The sequence below is a fragment of the Spodoptera frugiperda genome, chromosome 28 (assembly GCF_023101765.2).
Source record: "Spodoptera frugiperda isolate SF20-4 chromosome 28, AGI-APGP_CSIRO_Sfru_2.0, whole genome shotgun sequence".
Classification (NCBI taxonomy): Eukaryota; Metazoa; Arthropoda; class Insecta; order Lepidoptera; family Noctuidae; genus Spodoptera; species Spodoptera frugiperda.
Genome location: NC_064239.1, coordinates 11,614,562 through 11,639,646, shown reverse-complemented (window position 1 = coordinate 11,639,646; position 25,085 = coordinate 11,614,562). Strand labels below are relative to the sequence as shown.

The following is a 25,085-nucleotide window of genomic DNA, read 5'->3' as shown; positions in this document are numbered from 1 at the left end:
GTATTACGGAACGCAGTGTGTTGACGTTGTCAATTTGTCACCAACTAAACGTCACCCGCGAGTCGATCGTCGACGATTTCTCGGGACGTTCGAGTTAATTTTGATTAAAAATTCTATTTGTTATGTACTAAAATTAATATAAAAAATGAGGATCACAAATGTGCGACGGGGCCGGATCATCCGCATGGGAGCGGCATGCGCGATCCTATTACTTTTACTATTCGCTTTGCATAAGTGGTCCACGGATACTGGTGCTATTGAATCTGAAAGAGAATTAATTTCGGACTCCCAATCTGCATTTTATAAATCACATCGTAACGTTTACCCGACTTTGAAGACAGGTAACGTAATTGTTTACTTATTTGCGTATTTTATTGATGTTTGTGAGTGGTAATTGTAAGTACTGTTAGTTGGCTCACGGCCCCGGCATATCGGTTCCCCAGACCTCGCAATGTTTTTGTTACGTCAGTACATGTTTTGTGGCTGTATAATTGCCGTATATCGCTATATTCACAGCTCTGTCGCAAACTATTGTAGCACAAAGTTTGTTTTAACTTTCTATTGTAATTTTACAGTTAATTATTGTTTTATTGTGTTAGGAAGTGGAAGCGATAAAATAAAAATGTTTAGTTTTATTCCCCTTGGTGAATAAAATAAATAGTTTTCTACATTTCATATGAAACAGTTCAGTATTAGATGGTTAGAAATGATACACTTAAAATATAAAACAAAGTTATGTTCTTATAATCTAATCAATAATAATTCACAGAATTATAATCTTAGATAGTTATCTAAATGTCCCACATTGTTAAAACCTCCTTTTAATGTTTAAATGCTATTTTCAAGTCAAATTGTTTTCCTCACACATTTTTAGTGATATTTTATTTGTACAATATCTGTGTTTCTTTCAGTATTACTAATCTGATATTCCTGATAACTCATGTATTAATGTGAAAAGAATGTATAATCCACACAATAGTCATTATTCAGTGTTTGACTGAATCATCTTAGACTGATCCACATTCATTCAAATATAAATATTTGTTTATATGTTTAATTAAAGTCATAACTATTTAAATTTTCATAAGTCCCAGTTTACATTTCCTTACCAAATGTTGTCCCACACTTGGATTTTCTCCTGTCTCATAGATGTGTTTACAAACATACAATTTCACATGCACATGACACCTAGACCCAAAATAAATTTTGTGGATCAAACAAAGAGTTGCTCTGTGCGGGAATCAAACCTGCTACACTTTGCATGGCAACAGTTCAGTCACATACTGTTACAGGTGTGTAAAATAATAATATTGGTTGATGTTGTTTGTATTTAAAAGTTTGTTAGCATAGTTAAAATTCGATTACTGTGTGTCTTACATTTTAACTAGTAATTACCAATGACGGAAACTTGAGAAGTATGTGAGTGAGAATCTTAGCATATGACACTCTGTAATGTAAAGCAAGTACAAAGAGGAGATGCCATAATATAATTGTGCACTGTGACCCAAAAAACTGTCTTGCCCAATGTTATTATAAGTAAGAAAGTATAGATAGTTAGGTTATAAGTGCTCAGAGAGTGGTACATCAAAATGTGGATAATTGGCAATGTTTTTGTAATATGGGACTGCTAGATGGAAAATAGTATTTTTGTTTTGATCAACTACAACTATGACTAAAGCTAATACATAGGCAGTATAAGATTTGAATACCAACTAAGTAAAGAGAGAGCCACCTTCATTATGCAGGCTCAGGCTGAATGCTTAAAAAGCTATTATTCACCTATTTTCCTACTTAGATAAGATAGCCTTTTAAAATAAGCTTCTAAAGCTTACATAAAGAAGCTAACTGAAGTACTATAACAGCCAATAATAGTGCAGTATATATTTCGAAACATTCATATTATTTTACTGTCAGTTTTAATGTTCAAGTTTTAATCTTTTCATGTCGCTCGACATTATATGCGTGTAATGTTTTATTTATTTTATTTCCTTAACAATAAACCCAGGGATATACTGATAACTCTGAATGCTAGTCATTAGTTATGTAACTATTCTCTGTGCATGATGGAAACAACGATTTTCAGTTCATTAAAGTTCATGAACAAGATATAGAAAAAGGTCAATGAACTAAGACCCTGTTACTAGAAATATCGATAACTAAACGTTCCAATCACACTTTCAAGAAAAAAGAAGGTTTTATACCTAATTCACATAGTAACCTAAATCTTTGTTCAAAGTTCGAATACATAAAAAAAACGCAACTAAATAATCTGTATGGTGGCTCTCAATACATGAATCAAGACACACTTGTTTATTTATTAATCTTTCAATTGTATAAATAAATATGCATATAAATGGCAATGAAGAGTGAGTCTTTCACTTAGCGCTATGCAGTCTAGAATGGCGAAAACTGGTCACAGACTGTACGGCAGTCTAGGAAACCGGTTTCATTAAATATAAACTAATACTGGAATACATTATCTGGGATGTTTATTTTAAGACATAGCTTTTTTGTCATCGAGAGTTTTTGTAGTAATCATTTAACTATATAAAATACAATCAAGCATTACTTTGCGAAAATCCATGCTACACTAACAATACTATATTTTTTACTAGTTTAATCCCGCCATGCGGTGTGCACACCGCATGCTGAAAATATATCTAACTACTAGCAGAACAATAACTAACTTAATTGTATTGTTAGAGAAGTAACTAGTTATTATCAAAGAAACTGTTTGGGTGTCTACCTTTGTCTAGACTGGTAAATTACTTAGGAAGATCAAACAACGTGATAAAACAGTTAAATTAGTACTAAGTACCTTAATTAAATAGTCCATTAGCCATAAAATTAAAACTTAGCAGGTAATTAAGCACTTTCACGCGCTATTGTTAGTCCTATACTAATTCGTTACGTATTAAAGTACTAGCTTCTGTCATTGGCTTCGCCCGCGTTCCCTATGCTATGTGTTATTCCAGACTATAATCTACCACTGTTTAAAATTTTATCCCGATGTCTTCGGCCAGTTTGATGTGATTGAGTAACAAACACAAACTTTCGCATTTACAATATGTATTAAGTAAAACTAGCTTCTCCTAGCGGCTTCGCCTGCGGTCCCTTCAGCGATTATGACATGATTGAGTAAAAACATACAAGAATGAAAGAAAGATAAAGTTCCATTTGTCAATAATACAAGTTACAATGGATATTTTAATGTTAATAATGTCTGATACCTTCTGATCACTGATGATTGAGTGTTTAAATATTAGATAAACTCACAAACTTTCGCATTTACAATATCAGTAAGAATATTTAATTACGAGTATGTAGAAACATTAGTATTCAATTTTTTACGGTACTTACCTACCATTTCAAATACTCATTACCCATATAACAAAACTATTATGACTTTGTGACACATAATACACCGGAAAATTACCGTTGCCACAGTGAAATTGCCTTTGGAAAACAATTTTATAACGCCTATTTTCAACGCTATGTATTTTTAAGCAATAGACAGTCGGTAAACTACACGGCGGATCAACTTTCAGATATTTTCACTCGTAATTAAGTTTATCTAATGAAGTGTAAGAAGCTAGCCTTTCTTTAAAATGAATAGACCATTAAAATGAATAGAATAGAAATCGCAGAAGGCCTTTCGCCGCATCGCAGTTGTAATTCCTCTGGTGTTGTAGGGGCGGATTACCCAGCTACCTTTTTTTTAAGGGGGAAAATCATCCAATGACTTCTCCCGCATTGGGCAAGGCGAGAGGGAGTATCAGACTCTTGCTCACTAAAAACCACCCCGTTCCTACTCCTGCTTTTCGAGCTGGACCTCTGGAAAATCCGCTAGGTAGTCCCAACTACCTACCTGCAAGTGTGCTGTGCAAGAGCTATACGGGAGAGGGATGGAGCTATGTAGGTTGTATAGCTCCGTCCCTCTCGCACTGCTCAGTGATCGACCATTCTGACACAATTGTAATAGCAGACTAAGGCCCCTGTTCGTATGCTGATCTGTGCCGTAATACAATGTATGTAACACTGAAATCCTTGTTCCAGAACTCGGCAACTTCGAGCCAAGAGATCTCCATATCGTGAAAGGCCCCGGCGAAGAAGGCAAGCCCTACCACATGCCGCAGGACAGGGCCAATGATATCGCAGAATCTGAGAGTGAATACGGCATGAACATAGCCGCTTCTAATGATATCGCTATGAACAGGTTGGTGATAATTTCGGCCAGTTTCAATGCTGTAACTAAAGATTTTTCATGATACTTGAGATAACAACAAATCATACGGGCCGTCTGATGGTAAACGGTCACCGTCATCATCATCATAACAGCCGTAAGACGTCCACTCCTGAACATAGGTCTCCTCCACATCGGTCACCGTGTGTGGCACTGATATTTAGCACACCTCTGCATCCTTCAGGGATTTTACATATTTGGCTGTAGTAGGTAAAGCAGGGTTGGACAACCAACAGCTATGTAAACGAAATTTGTAAAAACACTAGAGAGCAGAAAGAGGGTGATAAGAGAATGATAGGCTAGGTATATGATTTCTGTACCCTAAGTACGAGTTTTTTGTACGTTAAACGAAATCGAAAGGACACCACGTTCGGCACTCTAATTGGCCGATGCGAATAAACCAACCAATCAGTACCCTTAGTATGAGTTTCGTTCAAAGTAAAGCAAAGTCGTACTAAGGGTTCAGAGCGCTCAACGCGGTCTCATTTCGATTTAGTTAAACTTGTACTAATCGTATTATATTATCAACGTAAATAAATGATAGTTGATGTTTATTTTGGAAGTAGGTTACAAGTAACTCTTTTACACGTCAATCTCTTAAATAGCTAGATGAGGCCGGCATTTCCTATCGGACTACTCTGAGAAGAAATGCCGAAACAAACTCAGAGGTCCATAGTCTCTTAGTAACATTTGCTACTAGATTCGTTAAACTAACTCAATCAACGAGCAATAAAGCCTTTAACCATTCACACGCAAATGCGACCCAATGCTGAGAAACTACCTACGTAGTAACATAAACATTGTACGAAGTATGACGTGTAAAAACATTGGTGGAACAGTTGTCGTGAGTAACCTACATTAGTGGACAATGAACTCGACCTTGAATTATCCAGTTCCTCATCAACAATCTGATTAATTTTGTGAACGAATTGTTATTAAGATCTCTAGATACGTTAGAAGTTTATCGTGTCTTAATGGCTTTAATTAACGCTCGAAAAATGCGGGCTATTTCGTTGAGTAGAGAATACATTTTTCAAACTCTTACTAGATTTGAGCCTCTTTTGACATAAATCTGGGAATTACTTCGGTAATATTTAAACAAGTCACTATAATATTATATTCTATTCCAAAATCTAAATCACAAGCCTGATTTTGTGGATATCTTTAAAATAACTAATTTAAATCCGAAATTAATCATTAAACATTTTTTACGGACTTCAAAATAAAGAGGAGGTACTATGTTCGGATGTTTATAATTTTTTTAGTTTTTAATATCCAAAACGGACACCTACTTCAATAAACCACTTACTTCCATAATTTATACTTAATTTTTATCTGCAGATCGATTCCGGACACTCGTCTGGACGAGTGCAAGTACTGGCACTACCCCACAGAGCTGCCGAGCACGTCAGTCATCATAGTGTTCCACAACGAAGGGTTCTCAGTGCTCATGCGGACAGTACACTCTGTTATAAACCGCTCCCCACCTAATATACTGCATGAAATTGTATTGGTGAGTACTTTGTATTGTATTTCTGTTTTAAACTATGTTAGTAGGTAGTGTTTTAGTGTAATGGGGCCCATCACTATACTGACTGATTGGTCAATTACTCCCTCTTCCCAATTTTCCAAATCCCCGATTCCCCAACAACCCTTAAATTCATAACGCCGGCAACGCACTTGCAACGCCTCTGGTGTTTCGGGTGTCCATGGGCGGCGGTGATTGCTTACCATCAGGTGATCCCTCTGATCGTATACCGGCTTATACCATAAAAACAAATCCCCAACAGTACTCTCAACCTGAGGGTTTGACATATTAATCTCGATGCTTGGTAAAAGGGTTGAACTTCGCATTTTAAAAGGTTCAGGTTTATCTGGGAACGCTACTGCCCGGTTTCTTTTGTTTTATGATATAAGCGAGCATATGGATCACGGATCACCTAATGGTAAGCAAAAGCCGCCGTCCATGGACACCCGAAACACCAGAAGCGTAACAATTGCATTGGCGGCCTTTTGGGGGTTTCTGTCAAATATAGTCCCTCAGTCGGCTCATATGACAACTGCGGCCGAGGAAAAAAAACACTATCGTATGTCCACCCCGCAAATAGGCATCTTATGTATGTATTAATCGCTCAATCAATCAGATTAGTTAAAAAGATTCTAATCATATTTCAGATCGGATCGTCCCTATCTTTCTAATGACAACAGACCTAATCGATTTCATAATCATTATCTAGTACTGTCATACATCCTGTTTCCTTACAATAACATAAGACCTGCCTTATTTTTCAGTAGATTTTCAACCTTATGACGAGAGAGTTAAGATGAAAATCTTATAAATGTCCTGTACCTTAGCCTACAGGGCGTTCCAATATAGAATAGAATATAATAATTTATTTGTATATACTCCACTTACAATTAGGTTTTTAAATTACAATGTTAAAGTTATATTATGATAGACTATTAACTAGATAATACTGCATCGTTATGCTTAAACCTATGGACAGAAAACTAAGAAGACTAGTAATATTTGTCACAATATATGTAAAATAGTAGACTGTTACAATTTACTTAATATTTTGACTAGTCGAACTAGTTTTAAAGTCATTTGTTCAAACAAAAATATATTCATCTAGTGTCTACTCGTGTTATAATATTAAATATGGACTGCACGGTTGGTGCGGTGTTCAACATGTAGTGGGTTCGACTTCCGCGCGGAGCAACTCTTTATGTGATCCACAAATTATTGTTTCGGGTCTGGGTGTCATGTATATGTGAACATGTATGTTTGTAAACGCACTCACGACACAAGAGAAAATCCTAATGTAGGGCAACGTTTCTTAAAAAAAATATATTCGCGAACGTATAATAAGGTATATTGCCTCTATGTGATTTGATTCACAGTTTACCACGAAAAGAACGTGTCGCGAGTCGCTAGAAAACATTTGTTTAGCCATGTTCACACATTTGTACCGTTTAGCACGCGATACAGTTAATGTATGGTATATGTACTACAACGTTTTATCGAAATATCGAAATGTTAAACGTATGTAGAACAGTTACCTTTAGGAAAGGTTTTATAGAAATAAACTTATATATTGATAGATACCTTTATAAGTTTCGAATATAACTATATTAAATAGGATAACACATAACAGTTACAATATAAATATAATTATCATAATCATCATGTCAGCCCCAAGACTTCTCCGGGGCTGCTGTAAACCTTGCAGTTTACTGGGGATCCAGCTCGAAGCTGGAGTAGGAATGGGGTGGTCGTTAATCAGTAACCACCGTACTCAAAATAATGTAATGGTTACTTAACCCATTCCTTAGGGATTGTTTTCGGAACAAAATCTTTACTAAAGAATATTTTAAGTAATCAGTAAATGTCTATGAGTGTGGCAGTAAGAGTCTGACTCTCCCTATCACCTCATACAAGGCGGGAGAAGTCATTGGACGATTTACCCCCTTCTCTTATCTTTTTAAATAAATATTAAAGGCAATCTTATAATAACATCCTTTTCGCAATCGATGAAAAAGGTTAATCCAGTTCATTGAACCGCTTTGTCCAGTAAGTACCTACCTAAGTAAAGTGAAAGTAAAGGCACTACAATCCTTTAAACTGGATTAAAATGAAACGTTGTTATATCATCTTACAAAACATGCACTAGTACTGCACCAGTTACACAATTTCATGAGTTAACACAGCTGCCATTGAAGCATAAGCCCCGATAACGCACCATCTCCGAAATATTGCAATAAATTCACAGTAGGTAATGTAAACTTGGAAAATAAAATATGTATAGCATAAAACGTTTCTGTTGGATATCGATCAAACGACTTCGTATCGCAGTGAAGTAAATGTTTATGGATAACTTATATTGTAATAATTAAATGAGGCAGAATACTCACACAACGTCACGCCTTTTGGCTTTTATCCCCGAAGGTGTAGGCAGAGGTGCACATTACGGCACGTAATGACACTACAATATACAACCACTTTTCGCCATTTGTGTTATTTATAAGTCCCATGTAATAGGGGGTGAGGCTATTGCCATATACTGGGCACGAATCGGGCACAAATTCAGACTCCGTCCAATTACTGAGAAATTTTTGAAAATCAGAAAATGTTCCAGCAGTAATTTGCCCGACCCGGGAATCGAACCCGATACCCCCTATTCGGCAGTCGCACTTGCGACCACTCGACCAACGAGGCTTTGATATACCTGAACCTTTAAACTGCAATGTACCGCACTATATTGTAATAATAGTATTTTATCCGATTTTATGTGTAAGCGGAACGCTCCCAAACGTCGCAAACAGGTGATGGTCATAAACCTGAACCTATTTCAAAAAATAAAGCACTCAATGTTTATTTTAAGTAATAATAGTTGTAATCTAATGCTGAATGTTAATATAGCATGAATAATACAAACACAAAAACGAATAAAATTATAAAAACATAAACAATTTGTGGCGTTTTTCGGGAGCGTTCCGCTTACACCCTGTATAGGGGTTAGCCTAAAACATACTTTACACCACTTTAGACAAACAAACATCTACAATTTTGGTATCATAAAAGCGAAACTTCCAATAATGCATTAACCGAAAACACACTACTACAATATACATAATTACCAACAGAAAACACAGTTACTTCATAAGTACATTTATCGGCACATTGCAATTCGGTTTAACATTACACTCGCAGTTACGGTGTTTGTATACGAGTATACGAGTACCGATTACATCGCCCATTAATTAAGACGGCGGTAATCGATATTAACTCGATTTTTAACTAACAGCGTTGAAATTGATAATTAATAATTACATGTTATTGTATCAGATTAAAATGTTTCGCTGTTCTGCTGTCGTAACAAGAAATTGTACTCACGTTTTGATGTAATTAAATTATTACGTCATTAGATATAAGTACGAATAAAAGGAGATTTTAAGTTACTTAGTACCTAAGTTTTTACTCATTTATTGTTAAGCTGTTTGTTGTCTAGCTGTTTGAAATTGTTGGAAAATAATTATAAATAGATAAAAGTTTAACAATACAGAGAACAGACAGACAATGAAACAAAAGCGCATATTTAATAGACAAAATATGGCAATAGACAAAAACTTAGTTATATTCAGACTCTCCAGTATTGATTTTTTTTTTTATATTTCAACAGAAATTAAAAACTAGACTCACCTCGATAGTCACCATCAACTCAGCAACTGGAACTTGTCTCCATTAGGACCCATTGCCCGGCCCTCTGAATAGACCCTTAAAACGGGCTCAGGGACCTAAAATCCGCCTACCTGTTTCTCACAAACAGAATCTCATTATACATTTATTTATTTCCAGGTCGACGATTTCTCAGACAAAGACAACTTAAAAACAAACCTAGACAACTACATAAAGAGATGGAAGGGCAAAGTACGTTTAATAAGAAACACTCAACGTGAAGGTTTGATACGAACTCGATCGAGAGGAGCTCAAGAGGCGACCGGTGAAGTTATCGTATTCTTAGACGCCCACTGCGAAGTGAACCTCAACTGGCTACCACCACTCCTCGCTCCTATCTACAGAGACTATAGGATCATGACAGTCCCAGTCATCGACGGCGTGGACCATAGAACCTTCGAGTACAGACCAGTCTACCAACAGGGCATGAACTACAGAGGTATCTTCGAATGGGGCATGCTCTACAAAGAAAATGAAGTACCAGACAGAGAAGCAAACTTACACAAGTACAAATCAGAGCCTTACAAGAGTCCAACACACGCTGGTGGTCTTTTCGCCATCAACCGAAGATATTTCCTCGAAATAGGAGCGTATGACCCTGGTCTTTTAGTGTGGGGTGGAGAAAACTTCGAACTGAGTTTCAAAATCTGGCAGTGCGGTGGTAGTATAGAATGGGTGCCTTGTTCAAGAGTTGGGCATGTGTACAGAGCGTTTATGCCTTATTCTTTCGGAAACCTTGCCAAGAATAGGAAGGGATCCCTCATCACAATTAACTATAAGAGAGTTATAGAGACTTGGTTTGACGAGGAACATAAGGAGTATTTCTATACAAGGGAGCCAATGGCTCGGTTCTTGGATATGGGTGATATTAGTGAGCAGTTGGCGTTGAAGGATCGTCTGAAGTGTAAAAGCTTTGGGTGGTTCATGGAGAATGTGGCTTACGATGTGTATGACAAGTTCCCTAAGCTACCGAAGAACATTCACTGGGGCATGGTGAAGAACAAAGCCACTGGAGTCTGTCTCGACACTATGGGCAAGGGTGCTCCAGCTTACATAGGTAAGTTATTTTACTTTTTGGGTAGTACCTTTTAAGTACAAAATAGTTGTATTCATACAACTCTGTTGTGTTCTGTCCTTGGAACTAGTAGCGGACCGCATAATAATAATAATTAATTCTAAAGGAAGTTATTTAATGAAAATATGTGCACAGGTGCATTAATTGTATGGGTTTTGTCTTTATTTCTATCTGACGTATCAATGCAAATAGCGTAGTATTAATTTTGTTATTTATTTTCCTTGAAAAATTGTTTTTTTTTTACAATCATAAAACAAAGTACAATTCTCTATTTCATGAAAATGAAAATATTGTTCGTATTGAAATACTTATCTATTCAAATCAGTACAATAAGTCTCGTTTAGTGCCCTTACACAGGAAAGCTTATCATGAAGGTAATAAAGCATATAGCATACCCTGATGGTGTTCAATTTTATTAAATACAAAGCATATAGTTAACTCTGGCGGTGATCAATTATAACTATTAAACCTTCAAGAAAAAAGCGAACTCCTTTTTAAATGGCCGGCAACGCACCTGTGACTCCTCTGGTGTTACTGATGTCCATGGGTGGCATTGATAGCTTACCATCAGGGGACCCGTCTCCTACTTTGCCACATATTCCGTGAAAAAAAAAATTAACCAACAACATATTTCACTTAATTTCCAGGTACGGCCTCATGTCATGGTTCAGGCAACAGTCAACTGTTCCGCCTGAACGAGGCTGGTCAGCTCGGCGTGGGAGAACGCTGCGTCGAAGCTGACGTGGACAACGTGAAGCAAGCCTTCTGCAGGCTCGGCACTGTTGATGGACCTTGGAGGTGATTGACAATTTGATTGCGTTTTTAAAGGGGAATAGATCATCAAATAGCTCATGGGTGTGGCGAGATGAAGAGTCAGATTTTTTTCAAATCGCCTTTTATCCCCGAAGGGGTAGACAGAGGTGCACATTATGGCAATGTACACCCACTTTTCACAATATACATATGTTGTTAGTCCCATGTATTGGGGGAGAAAAACCGTAAAAAGGCCGAGTGGTTGCAATACACACTTGCAACCACTCGGCCTCTCTTACTGACTAAAAACCACCCCGTTCTTACTCTTGCTTCAATTCTAAGCCCCGGTAACCTTTGTGGTCGTCCACTGCTCTGGTCGGGCATCGCTATAACATAGTTCTAATTGTTGCCTATAAAGTACTTGTTGTTGTCAAGATTGAGGCATTTGTCCCGTAGAACATTCTTGGTATATGTACTTTACTATATAATTTGAAGTACCCAACTAAATAATGGTCTCACATATATCTTAATCTTTACAGCTACGACGAAGAAAAGAACCACCTCATTCACCGTTTACACGGCTACTGCCTCACGTTACAACCGAACTCACGGCAACTTGGCCTAGTACCGTGTGACCCTAACAACACCTATCAAAAATGGACCATTACGCATAACAAGCCCAACTGGTGAGAGTAGCCTAAGTATTAGACCTAACAATAAGTTTTCGGTTATAGATTTTTAGTATAGAACGTTGTGTCGCGTTTGAATCGATATGAAAAGCTATTTTTGCATAATTCGCAGTGGCGCCACTGTCGCTTTTGGGTGACCTTCCTTTTAATATCGAACCGGGATTGTGAAAATCGTTGTTGTTTTGCGGTATTTGTTTGTCTTTATTAATTAAAATGCATAATACTTTGGTGACAAAGTCATATTTTTGTGTAAAATAAAGGACAGTGGCAATTTCAGTCGTAATCAAATTAATTTGCAAGGTTTAGTATGATTTCTATTTCAGTGTGATTTGCTTTTATATTAAAGGAAAGTAATTTAAATTAAGGTATAGTTCTCGTACTGGAGAATAAACAGTCTCGCTGTAATGTTGCCAGTTGCCACATACTCAATTGAGTCTTGCCCTATATAGTGGTTTTATTTTTTTAATTAAATTAGGCTCGTAAATTATTTTTTAATTCTTCTATTAATTGTGTAAGTTCTCAGTTACCCTATATACTTATGACATTATTTTTTTAATTTTCAGAGCCGATACCGCAAGTGGTTTAAATATAAATAAATTGTTTAGTAAAATATCTAAGGGATCATCTAATATAATATATCTTTGGCCCTTTTTATCCTACCACTGTTACATAAGGCCATTTTATTTTTATATCTTACACGATCGATTCAGACGCGACATACACGTGCGTGACTGTAACTCCGCCATTACGTATAAGATGAGGTCGCCGAATGTGGTTCAACTTTTAAATAAATATACATAATATTGCCGGCAACCATTTTGTAAATTTCGCGCGGAAAAATAGGAAATATTTTAACAGTACTCAGATTAAAATTATTAAAAACTAGTAGTATCTACAGTTCACTGTACATCAAAACGATAAAGAAACTGTTTTTAATGTCCAAAAGATTTGTTTTAAACAACTTATGAACTTAATATTTTAATTATGAAAAAGACTAAAAACGATTACAGCGCTACCATGACGCACACATGTTTACATTTTTCTGATTACATTTCAATATTTTTTCAATAAATTCTAGAACCGTTCTAAAAAGACTGAATATCTGGTAAATATTCCCTATTTTTCCGCTTTCGTAAATAATTATATTAAATATGTATTTTACCTGTATCTTGTCTAACGAATGTCTTGTATGGAATTATTTTTAAAGTTTATAAAATGTTTTCGGCATTTCTCCCGTTTTCCATTTTGACTTAAACACAATACATTCTCCACATAACCGCCAATAATTGTTATTGAATTTGATTCCTTGTGTTTTTCATATCTTTATATGTTTAGGTCAAAATATAAATGTGATGTGAATGATAATTAGAACGGTCAAAACGGAGAATAGCCATTCTTATTCTTATGTACTTAAAATGTAAAACATTCCTAATTCTTTATGATGCGCTCTCAGTGTTAAGCTCAAGTTTTGTCAATAATTTTGTGTCAAACATATCGAAGATTTCGCAGATGTAACTAAAGCACCGATAATATAGAATGTATTGAATTCATTTTTCTTCAGAATCTCTTTTGCATGACAGATGGGGAGTTAATTCTGAATATTTGCTTGTTTATTTCTCTGTAACATATTTTTATAATATGAGATCCTAATTAAATTGATGTCTTCCTTAAACTGAATTCAGTATAAGGAACTTTATGTGTATGGGCAAAGAGTATGTTTTCAATCATCACACTAGGACTAACATAAAAAGCTTCAGAAGAAAATATTTTTTACTGTAAAACTGGAATTAAGCTACAGAGTGTTTGCAAAGGCGAAAGAGGCATCTTATAAAAATATAATAACAACTTAAGCAATATTATTATTTAAAACATTTGGCACACTCTCTAGTAATAAAAAATTACCTAAATATTAGTAAGGACTGATATGTATAAGGATACGTTCAGAAAATTACGGTAGCACCCTCAAACGTATCAGTTGGGTGGAGTAAAGTTATAAAATTGTAAGCTAAAATTAAAACATGCTTTATAGTAGGCAAAATTGTAGTTTTTCTATAATATATTTGTATTATTATTCTTCCATCAACCATTTATGTATAAAATAACATGTTTTTCAAATAACTATGTTTTATTAATTATTATATTATGTTATCGGCTTACTCAGGTAAGGTGTTTGACGAGGAACGACTAGTTTCAAGCCATGCTAGAGGCTCATATTCCTCGTCAAACAGTTACGTGAGTAAGCCGATAACATATAATAATTAATTTAGTATATCTCACGAAAGTTACAATAAAACTATGTTTTAGTTTTAAGTTGTGTGTACTTAGAATGTTGGATATTGAAATCATCGACCGCTGCATTTATTTACTGACCGAATTAAATAAAAAAAAGGCATTATGTTATTCAAACTCTATATTTTCAGGTTGTCATTGCTATTTTAATGTGGAATAAAATTGACTGGGTCTAAGAGTCAATGACCCCAACTTAGTTGGATAAGGCCCGGAGAAAGAAGATGCAGTTTATTTTCAGTAATTTAGAATTAAAGCATTTATATACAAAAATACATTTATTTTCCACATTTATACTATATATGTATGTGAAAGTTTGTTTGTTTGTTTGGATGTTTGTCCGCCAATCACGCTGAAACTACTGAATGGATTTTGATGTAATTTGGTATACAGACACGGTATGAGCTGACTTGGTTGATTATCATATGAAAATGCGGGCGAAGCTGCTGGCAGAAGCTAGTATTCAATATTTCCAAGTTTATAATGAGATTATGAATTTATTAGTGTCATATTTTATTTGTTTATGTTTTCTTGTTTTAATAATGAGGTGAAATTACTATTTGTCTAAGAAGAATACTGTGAAAACTATAAAGACAATTTGAAATATTAAATGGAAGCCATAAGTCCAGTATTATTTTGTCTCGAAGCAAAAATAAGATAACTATTGTAGTAGACAACTACTGGGCGACTTCTCGAGTTTATTTTTATCTAGGTTCTTATGAGTGTTGATTTAAATTAATATTAAGGTATTTGATTAAAGACATCGCATTTTCGATTGGATTGTAAAAGTTCTATGTCGACTAGACGACTACAATGCATTTTATATTTAATTCAATCACTCTATGTATGTATATAAGTACGTATTTTTATATAAAATATTAATAAATATAACTTGTACATAGATATTCTAAATCGTTTTCCAGGAATTTTTATAATAAAAAAAGAAACTTCGGTTGTAACTAAATAATTGTTTGTCTTTTCTACAATAAAATGACCAGGAATTTAAAGGCAACAAATAAAAATCATGTGAGTGTTGTATTGCCAGTTTAATTTTTAAAATGAAACAATGTTGCCACCAGTGAAATTACAAATTTATTCCTGGGACCTTGTAAAGATTGTATCAGTTCGCAAAATTACTGTGATTGTAACTACTTGACAGTTTTTATATATTTTCGATTGTAGTGTTAATAAATTATTATTTATTGTTATTTAGACTTTAATTTTTCCTTTTTCTATTCTCTGGAGTCTTGTTGCAAGGCTTTCAGTGCTTAGCTTACCTAGCTTTTTAATGAAGTTCTTAATCTAAGAGTTTCGTACCAGACCCATATTATTCCAACTAGTAAAGTACCTAGGGTTACCGAGAGCTGCGAGACGCGTGTCCCCTTGGCCACGACGGCGCTAAGAAAGATTAAGAACGCCAAGAGGTGCTTACTCTGCCTCTACTGTTACCAGAGTATATAACATTTATTTTATTTAAACAGTTATAATTTCCAAAGATTGGATTATACTATACTTATTTACACTGATCCTAGAAGAGCTACAGAGACCGAGAAAATTCTTCGGATTTTAGATTTTCAATATTTAATAGGCGCTCTTAGGAATGTCTCCCAAAATTCACTCATTATTTTAGAGTTTGCTATAAATTTGGTAAATATTTAATATCTTATGTAAGGTAGAACTTAAATAAAACTTTTGTTGCAGGTCAAGTTATTATGCATAAGAAGACTGTTTTAAGAAGTACAACTAGTTGAAATAAAAGTCAATAATTCTAATAATAAAGTTATTTATTCCATAAATTATTATATAAGTGAATTAAATAAGCAGATGATTGCCTAACATAATTTGTGGTTGACATAATATAACCTATGAACATTAACTTTGAATATTAGAAAAAATACAAGTTTTTATTTTTCTATCAATTGTTATGTTGAACGGAAGGTACAATGTGCAGCCCTAGTTTTCATTATGGAATCTTATTAAATGCTATGGGGGTTGTACTTTATACTGCAATAGTGACAAATGTTTATTATGCTTGGTCTGCAGCCATTACAGTCTCTATTCCCCACTCTTTTAAGTATAGTGTTTACCATAATTCATGTGTATTCCTTTGATCAACTTAATTATTGTTTTTCGGCTTACCCACGTAATTATTTGACGAGGAACTCGACTAGTTTCAAGCCATGCTAGAGGCTCATATTCATGAGCAGCATTCCGGCGACTGTCACGCTGCTACTCAATAATTACGTGAGTAAGCCGAAAAACAATAATTTAGTATGTCTAACGAAAGTTATGATATAAACATTTGATCAATTTGCTCAAAAATGTATCAGATTACTAAGGCAAGGACACTTGTAATGTAGAAAGTATACTTGTTACATTTGTTTCCTAGCTATTTGTCTTCTAAACTAAAATCATCAAAGCTACGAGCTTCCGTGAAGCTGCTCTAGTTATAGGATACTTTTCCACTTCATCATTGAACCAAGACTTGCTTATAAAATTTCATTATTATCCAACACTTCAACAAATTGGTCAACAAATATTAATGAAGTAGAAAATAATTTGTAAATCAGCTTTTACATACAAATTAGTTGCTGTAACTAAATTAGATGTTACATTTATGGGTTATGTATAGCTTCATATAACACTGCAAATTTATATAATCTACTCTAAACTATTAGGAAGGAATCCTTGACCACCACTCGTCCCAACTTTTGTTGCGTAACTCTGCATTCAAAACTGACCAATTAGGTGACGGGATGTCTGGAGCCAGCCAATTGAAATCGTCCAAACGGTCCCAGTTGTTAGAATTCCGGTCCAAACCAGACATATTGAAATGCTTTTCTAAGTCTTCATAATACAAATTGTATGGAGCAGTACATATGGCTGTGCAGTCCTCAACTATTCCCTTGCTAGTAACATGTAAATAAATGTCACAATTACTAGATGAATGCATTCTTAATTGCTGGCAGGCCGTAACAATTTTACAGTTGATACATTTCTCCATGAACACAGATGAAGTAACTGGACCGGAAAGTACTACACAGTTTTCTAAATTAGTTAAATGCAAAGTGCCCATCACTCCCTTGAGACCCACGGTACAGTTTGTAAGATTCCGTAAAGCAACATCCCTTTGGAACAAATCATCGTTTTCAAGTACAAGCACTTTGTCTTTTTGTGAATCAAAACCAAAAAGTTTTTCATCCCATTTATTGTCTGTCTTTCTTGCTGAATCATTTTCATCGAGTGAGCCTTGTTTCTCGGTGTGAGATTTGGGTATCTTTTTCTTAGAGAATCCAAACTTTTTTCTGGGCACGTACCTTTCTTCTAATTCATAGCATTTCGTTTGCAGATTCTGTACAATACCCAAATATTTACGCATGTTGAATTCCTTCAAGAAGAATGATGATGTTACAACATATTTTTGTAATTCGTTTACTTCTCTTTTTATACTATCAAAGTGGGAGGGCAATACATTTAATTCTAAAGTTGGAACTTGCATGAGTAAGTCTTCAATGTATTCAGATTTAATTTTAAATGAGCCGGAAAAGTAATCTTCATTTTCATTAGAGGCATCTACTTCTTCCCTGGCTTTATGAGCCTTTTGCAGTTTTTCTAAGCGTTGTGCATCTCTTCTACTTAATCTTTCTAATACAGTATTCCTGTCACTCATTTTCCTTTTTTTAACAAATCTTCTATTACTTTATTTAAGTCTGAATCTGGTTTTGCAGCTTCTTTTAAAACATCAACGGTTTGATGACTTACTCTTCTAGCATCGGTGAATTTAGAACCTTCGTCAAACTAGAACAAAGAAGAAATTTAAATGAGCACATTTCTTGTAAACAGTATAGAAAAGATTAAATGCAAAGCGGGAGGTAAGAGACCAACACTTGCCACGAATACTGAGAACAAAATCCATTTCTTGTGTAGCGGTCTCAGTTACACATTTCAATTAAATTTAAACAAGTGACAATAGAGTGTGAACAGTAATGGACCAAACTTAATGAATATATTGAGGTGGACTGAATATTCGATTTCAACATGAATGATCAATGGAATGGGCACTGGTGTCATTTTTCATGGGTTAGCCACAAAATAACTGAAATAAAAGCTATACCAATGTTTTTTCTTGATTTCTATGGATGTACTTATATTTAAGTTCATGGAATCATAGCCCATATAAGCCCCAAAGGTACAAACACAATTTGAAAACACATGCAGAGATTAGTCCCACAAAACCAACTAAGATTATTCTAGAATCAGTGACCACAATCAACATAAACTAGTACAGAATTCAATAATGACCTGCTTAAGTAGTTCATCATTAGGTTTGACCAACTTGAATAGTGCGTAACCGAGGGTTCCAAACGACACCACCCAAAATGTAGCTTTAATAGCAACAGACATCTCACCGCTTATTTAAATTTTGCCTTCGTTTTTCCAAATTGCCTGATCAAGATCACGGATTTTGTTTTCAGCGATTGCCTCACCGAGTCCGTAATAACCTTCTAATATCCAGTTGTGGTTTCGATACATGTATAGACGGAAATCTGGAATTATACGGCGCTGTGTCAGTTACTGTCTTTGATTCATATTTCTGTTGGGTGGTGATAGACAAAGTTTATTTTAAAGCACTAAAATTTCCATTCTTCTGTAAATCTTAAATTGATGGAAGAGGAGATGTAAAACATCTAATTAGCCCGACGGTAAATTTCCCATAGGACCGCACATGTTGACATTATTCTGTTTTTTAGGTGTCAAAATATCTTATTGTCGTGTCATGAGACTCAAATTCTATAATGAAAAGACAAACGTCTTTGTCTCAATTGTTTACGTATCCATAAATACATTATTACGTATAAAAATAAATGAATAATACACTCACCTCTTTCGGTGTTCAGCTTGTACCACAGAGCGTACGATATGCCGAGTCCAACTCCTTCAACTAACAATGCAGTTTTTAAGCCCCAAGTTATGTACCGTTTATAGGCAGGTTTCGGAGACTTTGTAAGCATAATAAAAAAGATGTAACTCTAATTATTTTCCCTGATTACAAAAATTCTTGATTGAAAAATCACTCAAACTCACTCCATTGAATCATGAACGTCTCTCACTCGATGACGTAAGGAAAAATGCGTTCGGAAACACACAGAAATTAAAGTTTTGAACAAGTACAATCCGTAAGTATTTTTGTTTTCATTTTAGACATTTAATTTTGAAATATTTTTTTTAGTTTTTAGTTTTATAAAAATTAAAATAAACTATGTATTATTTCTTATTATATATTAGAACTTATAATTATTATTTAGGCCTTTGAAGGCCCTGCAGTGGGACGATCACGGCTGAAATCTAAATCTATTATATCCCGTGATCGTACAGCGTCAAACCTTGCTTCTGTGGCCTAGCTACATAAACTACATAATTATATTTTAATTTGCGATACCGAGCGGGATCTTTGGGTATCTATGGAAACTCCATACAGCAATAGCTGCCACTGTGTTCAAGTATTCAAGTATTTATTGCATCCATAATGCACACAGGTGTTAAAAAATACAGTATTTAGTCACAATTATGGACCCTGTCGGGGTGTAAGGCAAAAATAAATGAAAAACATTCCCTGAACTATTTATTTATTTAAAAAAATCTATTATTCTTCTTCTTCCTCCTCCCCCTCCTCTTCTTCACCTCCCGCTGGCTCTTCCTCGCAATCTTCTTCACAATTTTGCATATCGGTGAGAGGCATCTTCAAACATTCGGGTGCCGGATCCTGCAGAAAACATAATATTTATTATAAAGTATCTTTAAAAAATCAACACTCATACAAAAATAAAAAAAGGGAAACGCCCTCAATTTTCTCTACCACCCCATTTTTTTAAGTCATCTAATTTCCCGAAAACCTTTTCCTAAGCCTCGTCCTCGAAAATACTAACCGAGAAAACTGCATGAAAATCTATTCAGCCAAACGCGAGACAATGGCGTACAAACATACATACACAGGTCAAACTGAGAACCTATTTTTTTAAGTCGGTTAGAGAGGCTCTTCCGCGGTTCCACGTGCTGCTATGGAAGAATTAAAACCTTTATATAGCTATTATAAAAGATAACAGCATAACGCCATAATTTGTTAAGAGCATCACAAGCAATACCGGATGGTATTGCTTCCATTGATGCGAAAATTCCTTTATTGAAATAAAGGTAAGCGCATCATTTTATTAAGCTTTTATTTAGTTGACTTACGACGTTTGTCTTTTAATATAAACATTATACTTTAAATCTCAGTAGCTTAAATACTTACCCCAACATGATTCCTGAATCGGATTTGGTATCCGTTCACCTTATTGTCGATGCATTCGCCGGCGCACTCTTGCCACTCTTCCCAAGGGGTCATTGGACATTCAGGCGATGACTCTGGGTCTACCGATGGTGGCTCTTCGCTGAAAACGTTATAGATGGTTAGAAGACCGACAATGGAATAGACAGACAGACTAATGAAAAGAGCTGTTGGATGCAGTTCAAGATCTGGAAATTCTGTACCTGGCTGATAGGTATAATAATGAATTGGTTAATAGTTTCATTGGCCTTTTACTCTAGTTATCTAATATATAAAATGTCCATGTCCCAATGTTAGTTACTGTACTCGTCCGAAACGGCTATACCGATTTTTCTCAAATTTTATATGCGTATTCTGTTTGGGTTATAAGATAAGGGTTCACCCCTAAATTTTTATTTCTTAACTACACTTTTGCCGGTTAAGTTAGTTTAATCTTGCTCAAGTAACAAAATATGGAATACAGGTACAACAAAATATGCTACCTGGTGGTGGAAGTCGTAGGAGATGGTCGGTACTCCACTTTGTTGGTCTCTTCACTTTCTTCTGATCCGTCTTCTGTGCGTTCGCTATTTTCACCCTCACCACCTGAAAGAGTTTTGAAAAGCTGTTAGGGCGCCACGTAATAGATTTTGTGATAATAGTAAATGTGTGATTCTTCTAGAAATATGGACATCTTGGTCGACATAACATCCTATTTGACGGTAAATGGGTAGGCACTGCAAATCGCAGACCTCTCTTAAAAAGTTTTAGTGAGGTAATAGATTAGGTACATCTATTTATCTTTTAATAGCATACTAAATAGTTTTGTTGATTAAACTTTCAAATGACCTGATTCTTCGGTTAAACCTGGATCTTCCGTGCAGTTAGGGTTGTAATAAGTCCGTATCAATTGAAACACTAGTCTTGCAAACGGCTTCAGTTGCTCCTTGGGAATGTTGGCGTCAATTTTCGCTGTCGAAATTGGTTGAGGTGGCGCTGTCGCTTCATTTGAGGACTGGAAAAGAGAATTATAAATAGGTACTAAGCAAGTACGATTGCTAAGGATATGGCTACACCACGAAATACCTTTTTTAATCAACTAAAAATATTTTTATGAAAATAAATGAGGTCCCTTACATCAAATTTCTTCCCACTATCCGTTCCTGCATCCATTGGATACAAATTAAAAATAACATTATTGGCCCACTCATGAGTTTTAGCGTCACAGAGTTCTAAATTGGCAACTCCTAGGAACCAATCTGGAGATGGGACGATGGCCGTTGCTAGGGAGACCATGTGGTGCTTCCTGCTCGCTCTGAAGGTGGATATAGTCTTCATATTGGTACTGGGCGGAGCTCTTGCTTTTATCACTGTTCGGACGTCAGTACCCAGCTGTGGAAATGGAAACACCTGGTTAATGTTCATTCTATGATTTGTGTCATCATCCAAATTGTCATAATTTGGAATTAACAGTAGCTATGATAAAATAATTACTATCATAAAAGAATTAGATAGAGTTGTAAGAAACAAATACCGCTTTCTCTATCTATCTGACCAAACCAGTATACCCTTAGTATGAGTTTTACGCTTAAAGTAATCGAAACGAGAGCGTGTTCAGTGCTCTGATTGGCCGGCTCAAATAAACCAACCAATAAGAGCGCCAAACGCGCTCATGATTCACTATGATCAGCTAGAATTTTCGAAAAGAAGAAGAAAAGCCGTATTCCATACTTTGCTAATACTAACCCTTTGATATATTTCGACCTCCAAATTAGTAGTGTTGCCTTGTTCAGCCAAGAGCTTCAACCCATCAGTAGCATCGGAGTTATACTTGAAGGGGGAGAAGTCGTTGCTGTGAGAGGCACCGACCACGTCGCTAAACCTGGCCACCAAGTCCGCTGGCGGGTACATCGTGGGATGTGTGTTGTATGACCACATACCTTCGAATATTAACTGTTGGGAGAAAACACTCGTTTACTATGAGATGCCGCTGACGTTACTGTGAACCGTAAGTCGTCGGGGCCACCAGTGTTGAGTTTGGCGAGTAGAGAGAGAGAAATGAAATTATGAAACGTACGCTGTCTGAATTTCAACTGGCTCGTATTTATTTAGTCATTACATTTATATTGAATATCTATGTACCTATGCATCCCCACAAATATATGTACAGCAGAAACTTGAAAGACAACCTAAAAGATGTTATTGGAACTTTCAATAAGAAAGACGTATTAGGTAACTCAGGCTTGTGTGTTATGTTATGAGTTACTGTTTTGTGCTGCTATTGTTGTGTGTTACTCACAACTGAATCGAGAAGTATCATACTCAAGTCTCAAGAAGTCTACTCCCCAATATAAATTCTGTATCACTAGTTAACAAGCTCCAACCTACGACATTGCATACCTTATACCTCGCATCCTCACAAACTTGGCAGTTGTAATTTTCCATCGGTTGCATATCATCAGCTTTACGCCGGTCCTCACATATGCGTTGGGACAATGGCCCCTCGAAGCTGTACCACACGTCTGGTCTCACCGCTACCACTGCAAAGACTGTCACGCATTTATTGTCCTTCTCTGGTGCTGTCCATTTAGCCTGAAAAAGAGTTTATTGGCAATCAGTTCTTTTTTAATTTTACATAATATATTTGGTAATCTTTTGCAACTTTGCTAGCCAATCGACAAAGGCCTCCTTCAACCTTTTCCAAACTGTTCTTTTTTATTTTTCTTTCGTAAAAATATCGCAAAGGATTCAGGTTGGGCTAAAAGGATGAGTATCTACAATTCTACATAACTGTGTTTGATAAGATGTCCAAAATTTCCCAAATAATTGGTTTACAGCTTAGGCAAGCATGTTTTTCTAAAAGAGGTACCTACCTAGATACTAGTACTCTTCCGCTGAACCATTACCTAATACAGGAAAATTAAGAACCTATTATTCAAGTCTTTGACTGCCAAATTGAATTGCCAAATAGAAAACTGTTGAAGGCAAATTCTCCGCTAACGTCGGTCACCGGTGACTACCACGGCGTTCAATGTGTCAAAAGACCTTACCTCAACATAAGTCTTCGGCGTTATATCAGACTGTATGACAGTATTATTGCAAGTAGTAAGAACTTTGGTGTTATTAGAATTCGGCAGCGGTTCCAATTTGCCAGGACTTAGCAGGATGGGCTTCCTGGGGTTGTTCTTATTCTCCGTCGTGTCCTCCCGAATGGATATTGTGAAGGCGATGAAAGAAGATACGCCGTCTCGTGAAAACAGACGAACTAAAATAAAATTAACATTTGAATAGATAATCCTGTAGCAGGGACGTAGCTAGCGCCGTATCTGCCGTATCAATTATACGGGGCCCCCAGGTTACGGGGGGACCCCAAAGTACGTGAGCAAAAAATAAAACCCTCCCAATATTTTATTTCATATCACAAAATTCCAATTAATCAGTACCTTTGCGTTCAAAAGTTTGCAGCAACTTTAGGAAAGTTAACGACTATAAAATAATAAGGGCCTCCAAATATGGATTCGCTGATTCGATTGTCCCCGCACCCCAAAAGAAAAATGGGCCCCCAATCATTTTTTATACGGGGCCCCGCCAAGGCACGCTAAGCCACTGTCCTGTAGACACTTTATATATTTTTATTCTCACAAGTCCTACCTGCGTATTCTTCTTTCGGAATGTACATGTTGTCTCGTATGCCATAGACGTCAATCATGAAGCGGTTGTCGGGAGGCAACGGATCTGTGTTCGTACCTAAAGGCCGTCTGTCACATACTTCGTATAGGCAGAAGCAGGTTTTTAAGAGTAGAATGAGACATAGGAATACATGGGGACCTATAAAAAGATATCAGAAAGAAACATTAACATCCTAAAAGATTGTTTTACAAGGCAATGAGTCAGTGTAGAAACAAAGAATCTTTTAAACTAATAACCTACAGCGTTCGGTTTAAGACAGTCACTGATTTAAAGCTAATGAATGAAAAAATAAAAAGGACCAACTTATTGCAGATAAGTAGAACAATAACCCGAATTTATTTGAGGATGTATGTACAACTAAGCAGATCCTGGTCCCACTTAACGCCCGGTAAGAATTCCAGACGGTTACAATGGATATAAAAAGGCATAGTGATTCAGGTATGGCGAAAATGAGGATAAAAAAAAACTAAGAATAACTCACCAACAATATCCATTATCACCTTATTCCTTTTATAAATAAACTTGAAGTAGGTGTCATATGGTCACAGGTCGTCGTGTTACTAAACCATTCATCCACAAATTAGTCTAATGGTCCTGTTGCATCTCCCGCGTAATTTACACTAATTAACGCCCTGAAATACGCTGCCAGAGGACTGTGACCCTTAACCCTATATACATAAAGCTCACACATCAACATTATGACGCAAAAGGATGATATTTATATCTCAAAATATTTATTTTTTACGAGATTGTTCTAGGTACAAGTGGAAAAGGGTTAATAAGTAGACATATTGTTCTGCGTC

General features: G+C 35.8%; 3 protein-coding genes across 6 annotated transcripts; 1 reads left to right on the top strand and 2 right to left on the bottom strand.

Moving 5' to 3' along the window:
- The first annotated feature begins 30 nt into the window (after positions 1-30).
- On the top strand, positions 31-16,089 carry LOC118264973 (N-acetylgalactosaminyltransferase 7). Of its 2 annotated transcripts, none has more exons than XM_035577651.2 (7): positions 31-341; positions 4,057-4,216; positions 5,585-5,756; positions 9,603-10,539; positions 11,205-11,355; positions 11,850-11,996; positions 15,987-16,089. In XM_035577651.2, exons 1-7 carry the CDS (start codon positions 146-148, stop codon positions 16,003-16,005), a joined length of 1,782 nt encoding a protein of 593 aa, XP_035433544.1. In that variant the 5' UTR covers positions 31-145; the 3' UTR covers positions 16,006-16,089. The 2 variants fall into 2 exon arrangements, with proteins under 2 accessions (XP_035433544.1, XP_035433545.1); XM_035577652.2 differs by lacking the exon at positions 15,987-16,089 and adding an exon at positions 12,563-14,361.
- Positions 16,052-19,317, bottom strand: LOC118265302 (tubulin-specific chaperone C). 3 transcript variants are annotated; one of them, XM_035578114.2, is made up of 3 exons: positions 18,588-18,826; positions 17,990-18,083; positions 16,052-17,930 (listed from the first exon to the last, which is right to left on the bottom strand). In XM_035578114.2, the coding sequence occupies exons 1-3, from the start codon at positions 18,687-18,689 to the stop codon at positions 16,960-16,962; spliced, it is 1,167 nt and encodes a 388-aa protein (XP_035434007.2). In that variant the 5' UTR covers positions 18,690-18,826; the 3' UTR covers positions 16,052-16,959. The 3 variants fall into 3 exon arrangements, with proteins under 3 accessions (XP_035434007.2, XP_035434006.2, XP_035434005.2); XM_035578113.2 differs by lacking the exon at positions 18,588-18,826 and adding an exon at positions 19,168-19,317 and having other exon boundaries at positions 16,052-18,083; XM_035578112.2 differs by having other exon boundaries at positions 16,052-18,083; positions 18,695-18,832.
- Positions 19,318-19,895: 578 nt separating this feature from the next.
- LOC118264974 (spondin-2-like) lies at positions 19,896-24,927 on the bottom strand. The gene is made up of 10 exons (XM_050705810.1): positions 24,764-24,927; positions 24,244-24,420; positions 23,643-23,857; positions 22,993-23,184; positions 22,339-22,545; positions 21,730-21,984; positions 21,442-21,607; positions 21,096-21,198; positions 20,578-20,716; positions 19,896-20,049 (listed from the first exon to the last, which is right to left on the bottom strand). The coding sequence occupies exons 1-10, from the start codon at positions 24,774-24,776 to the stop codon at positions 19,930-19,932; spliced, it is 1,587 nt and encodes a 528-aa protein (XP_050561767.1). The 5' UTR covers positions 24,777-24,927; the 3' UTR covers positions 19,896-19,929.
- Between the last annotated feature and the right edge of the window lie 158 nt (positions 24,928-25,085).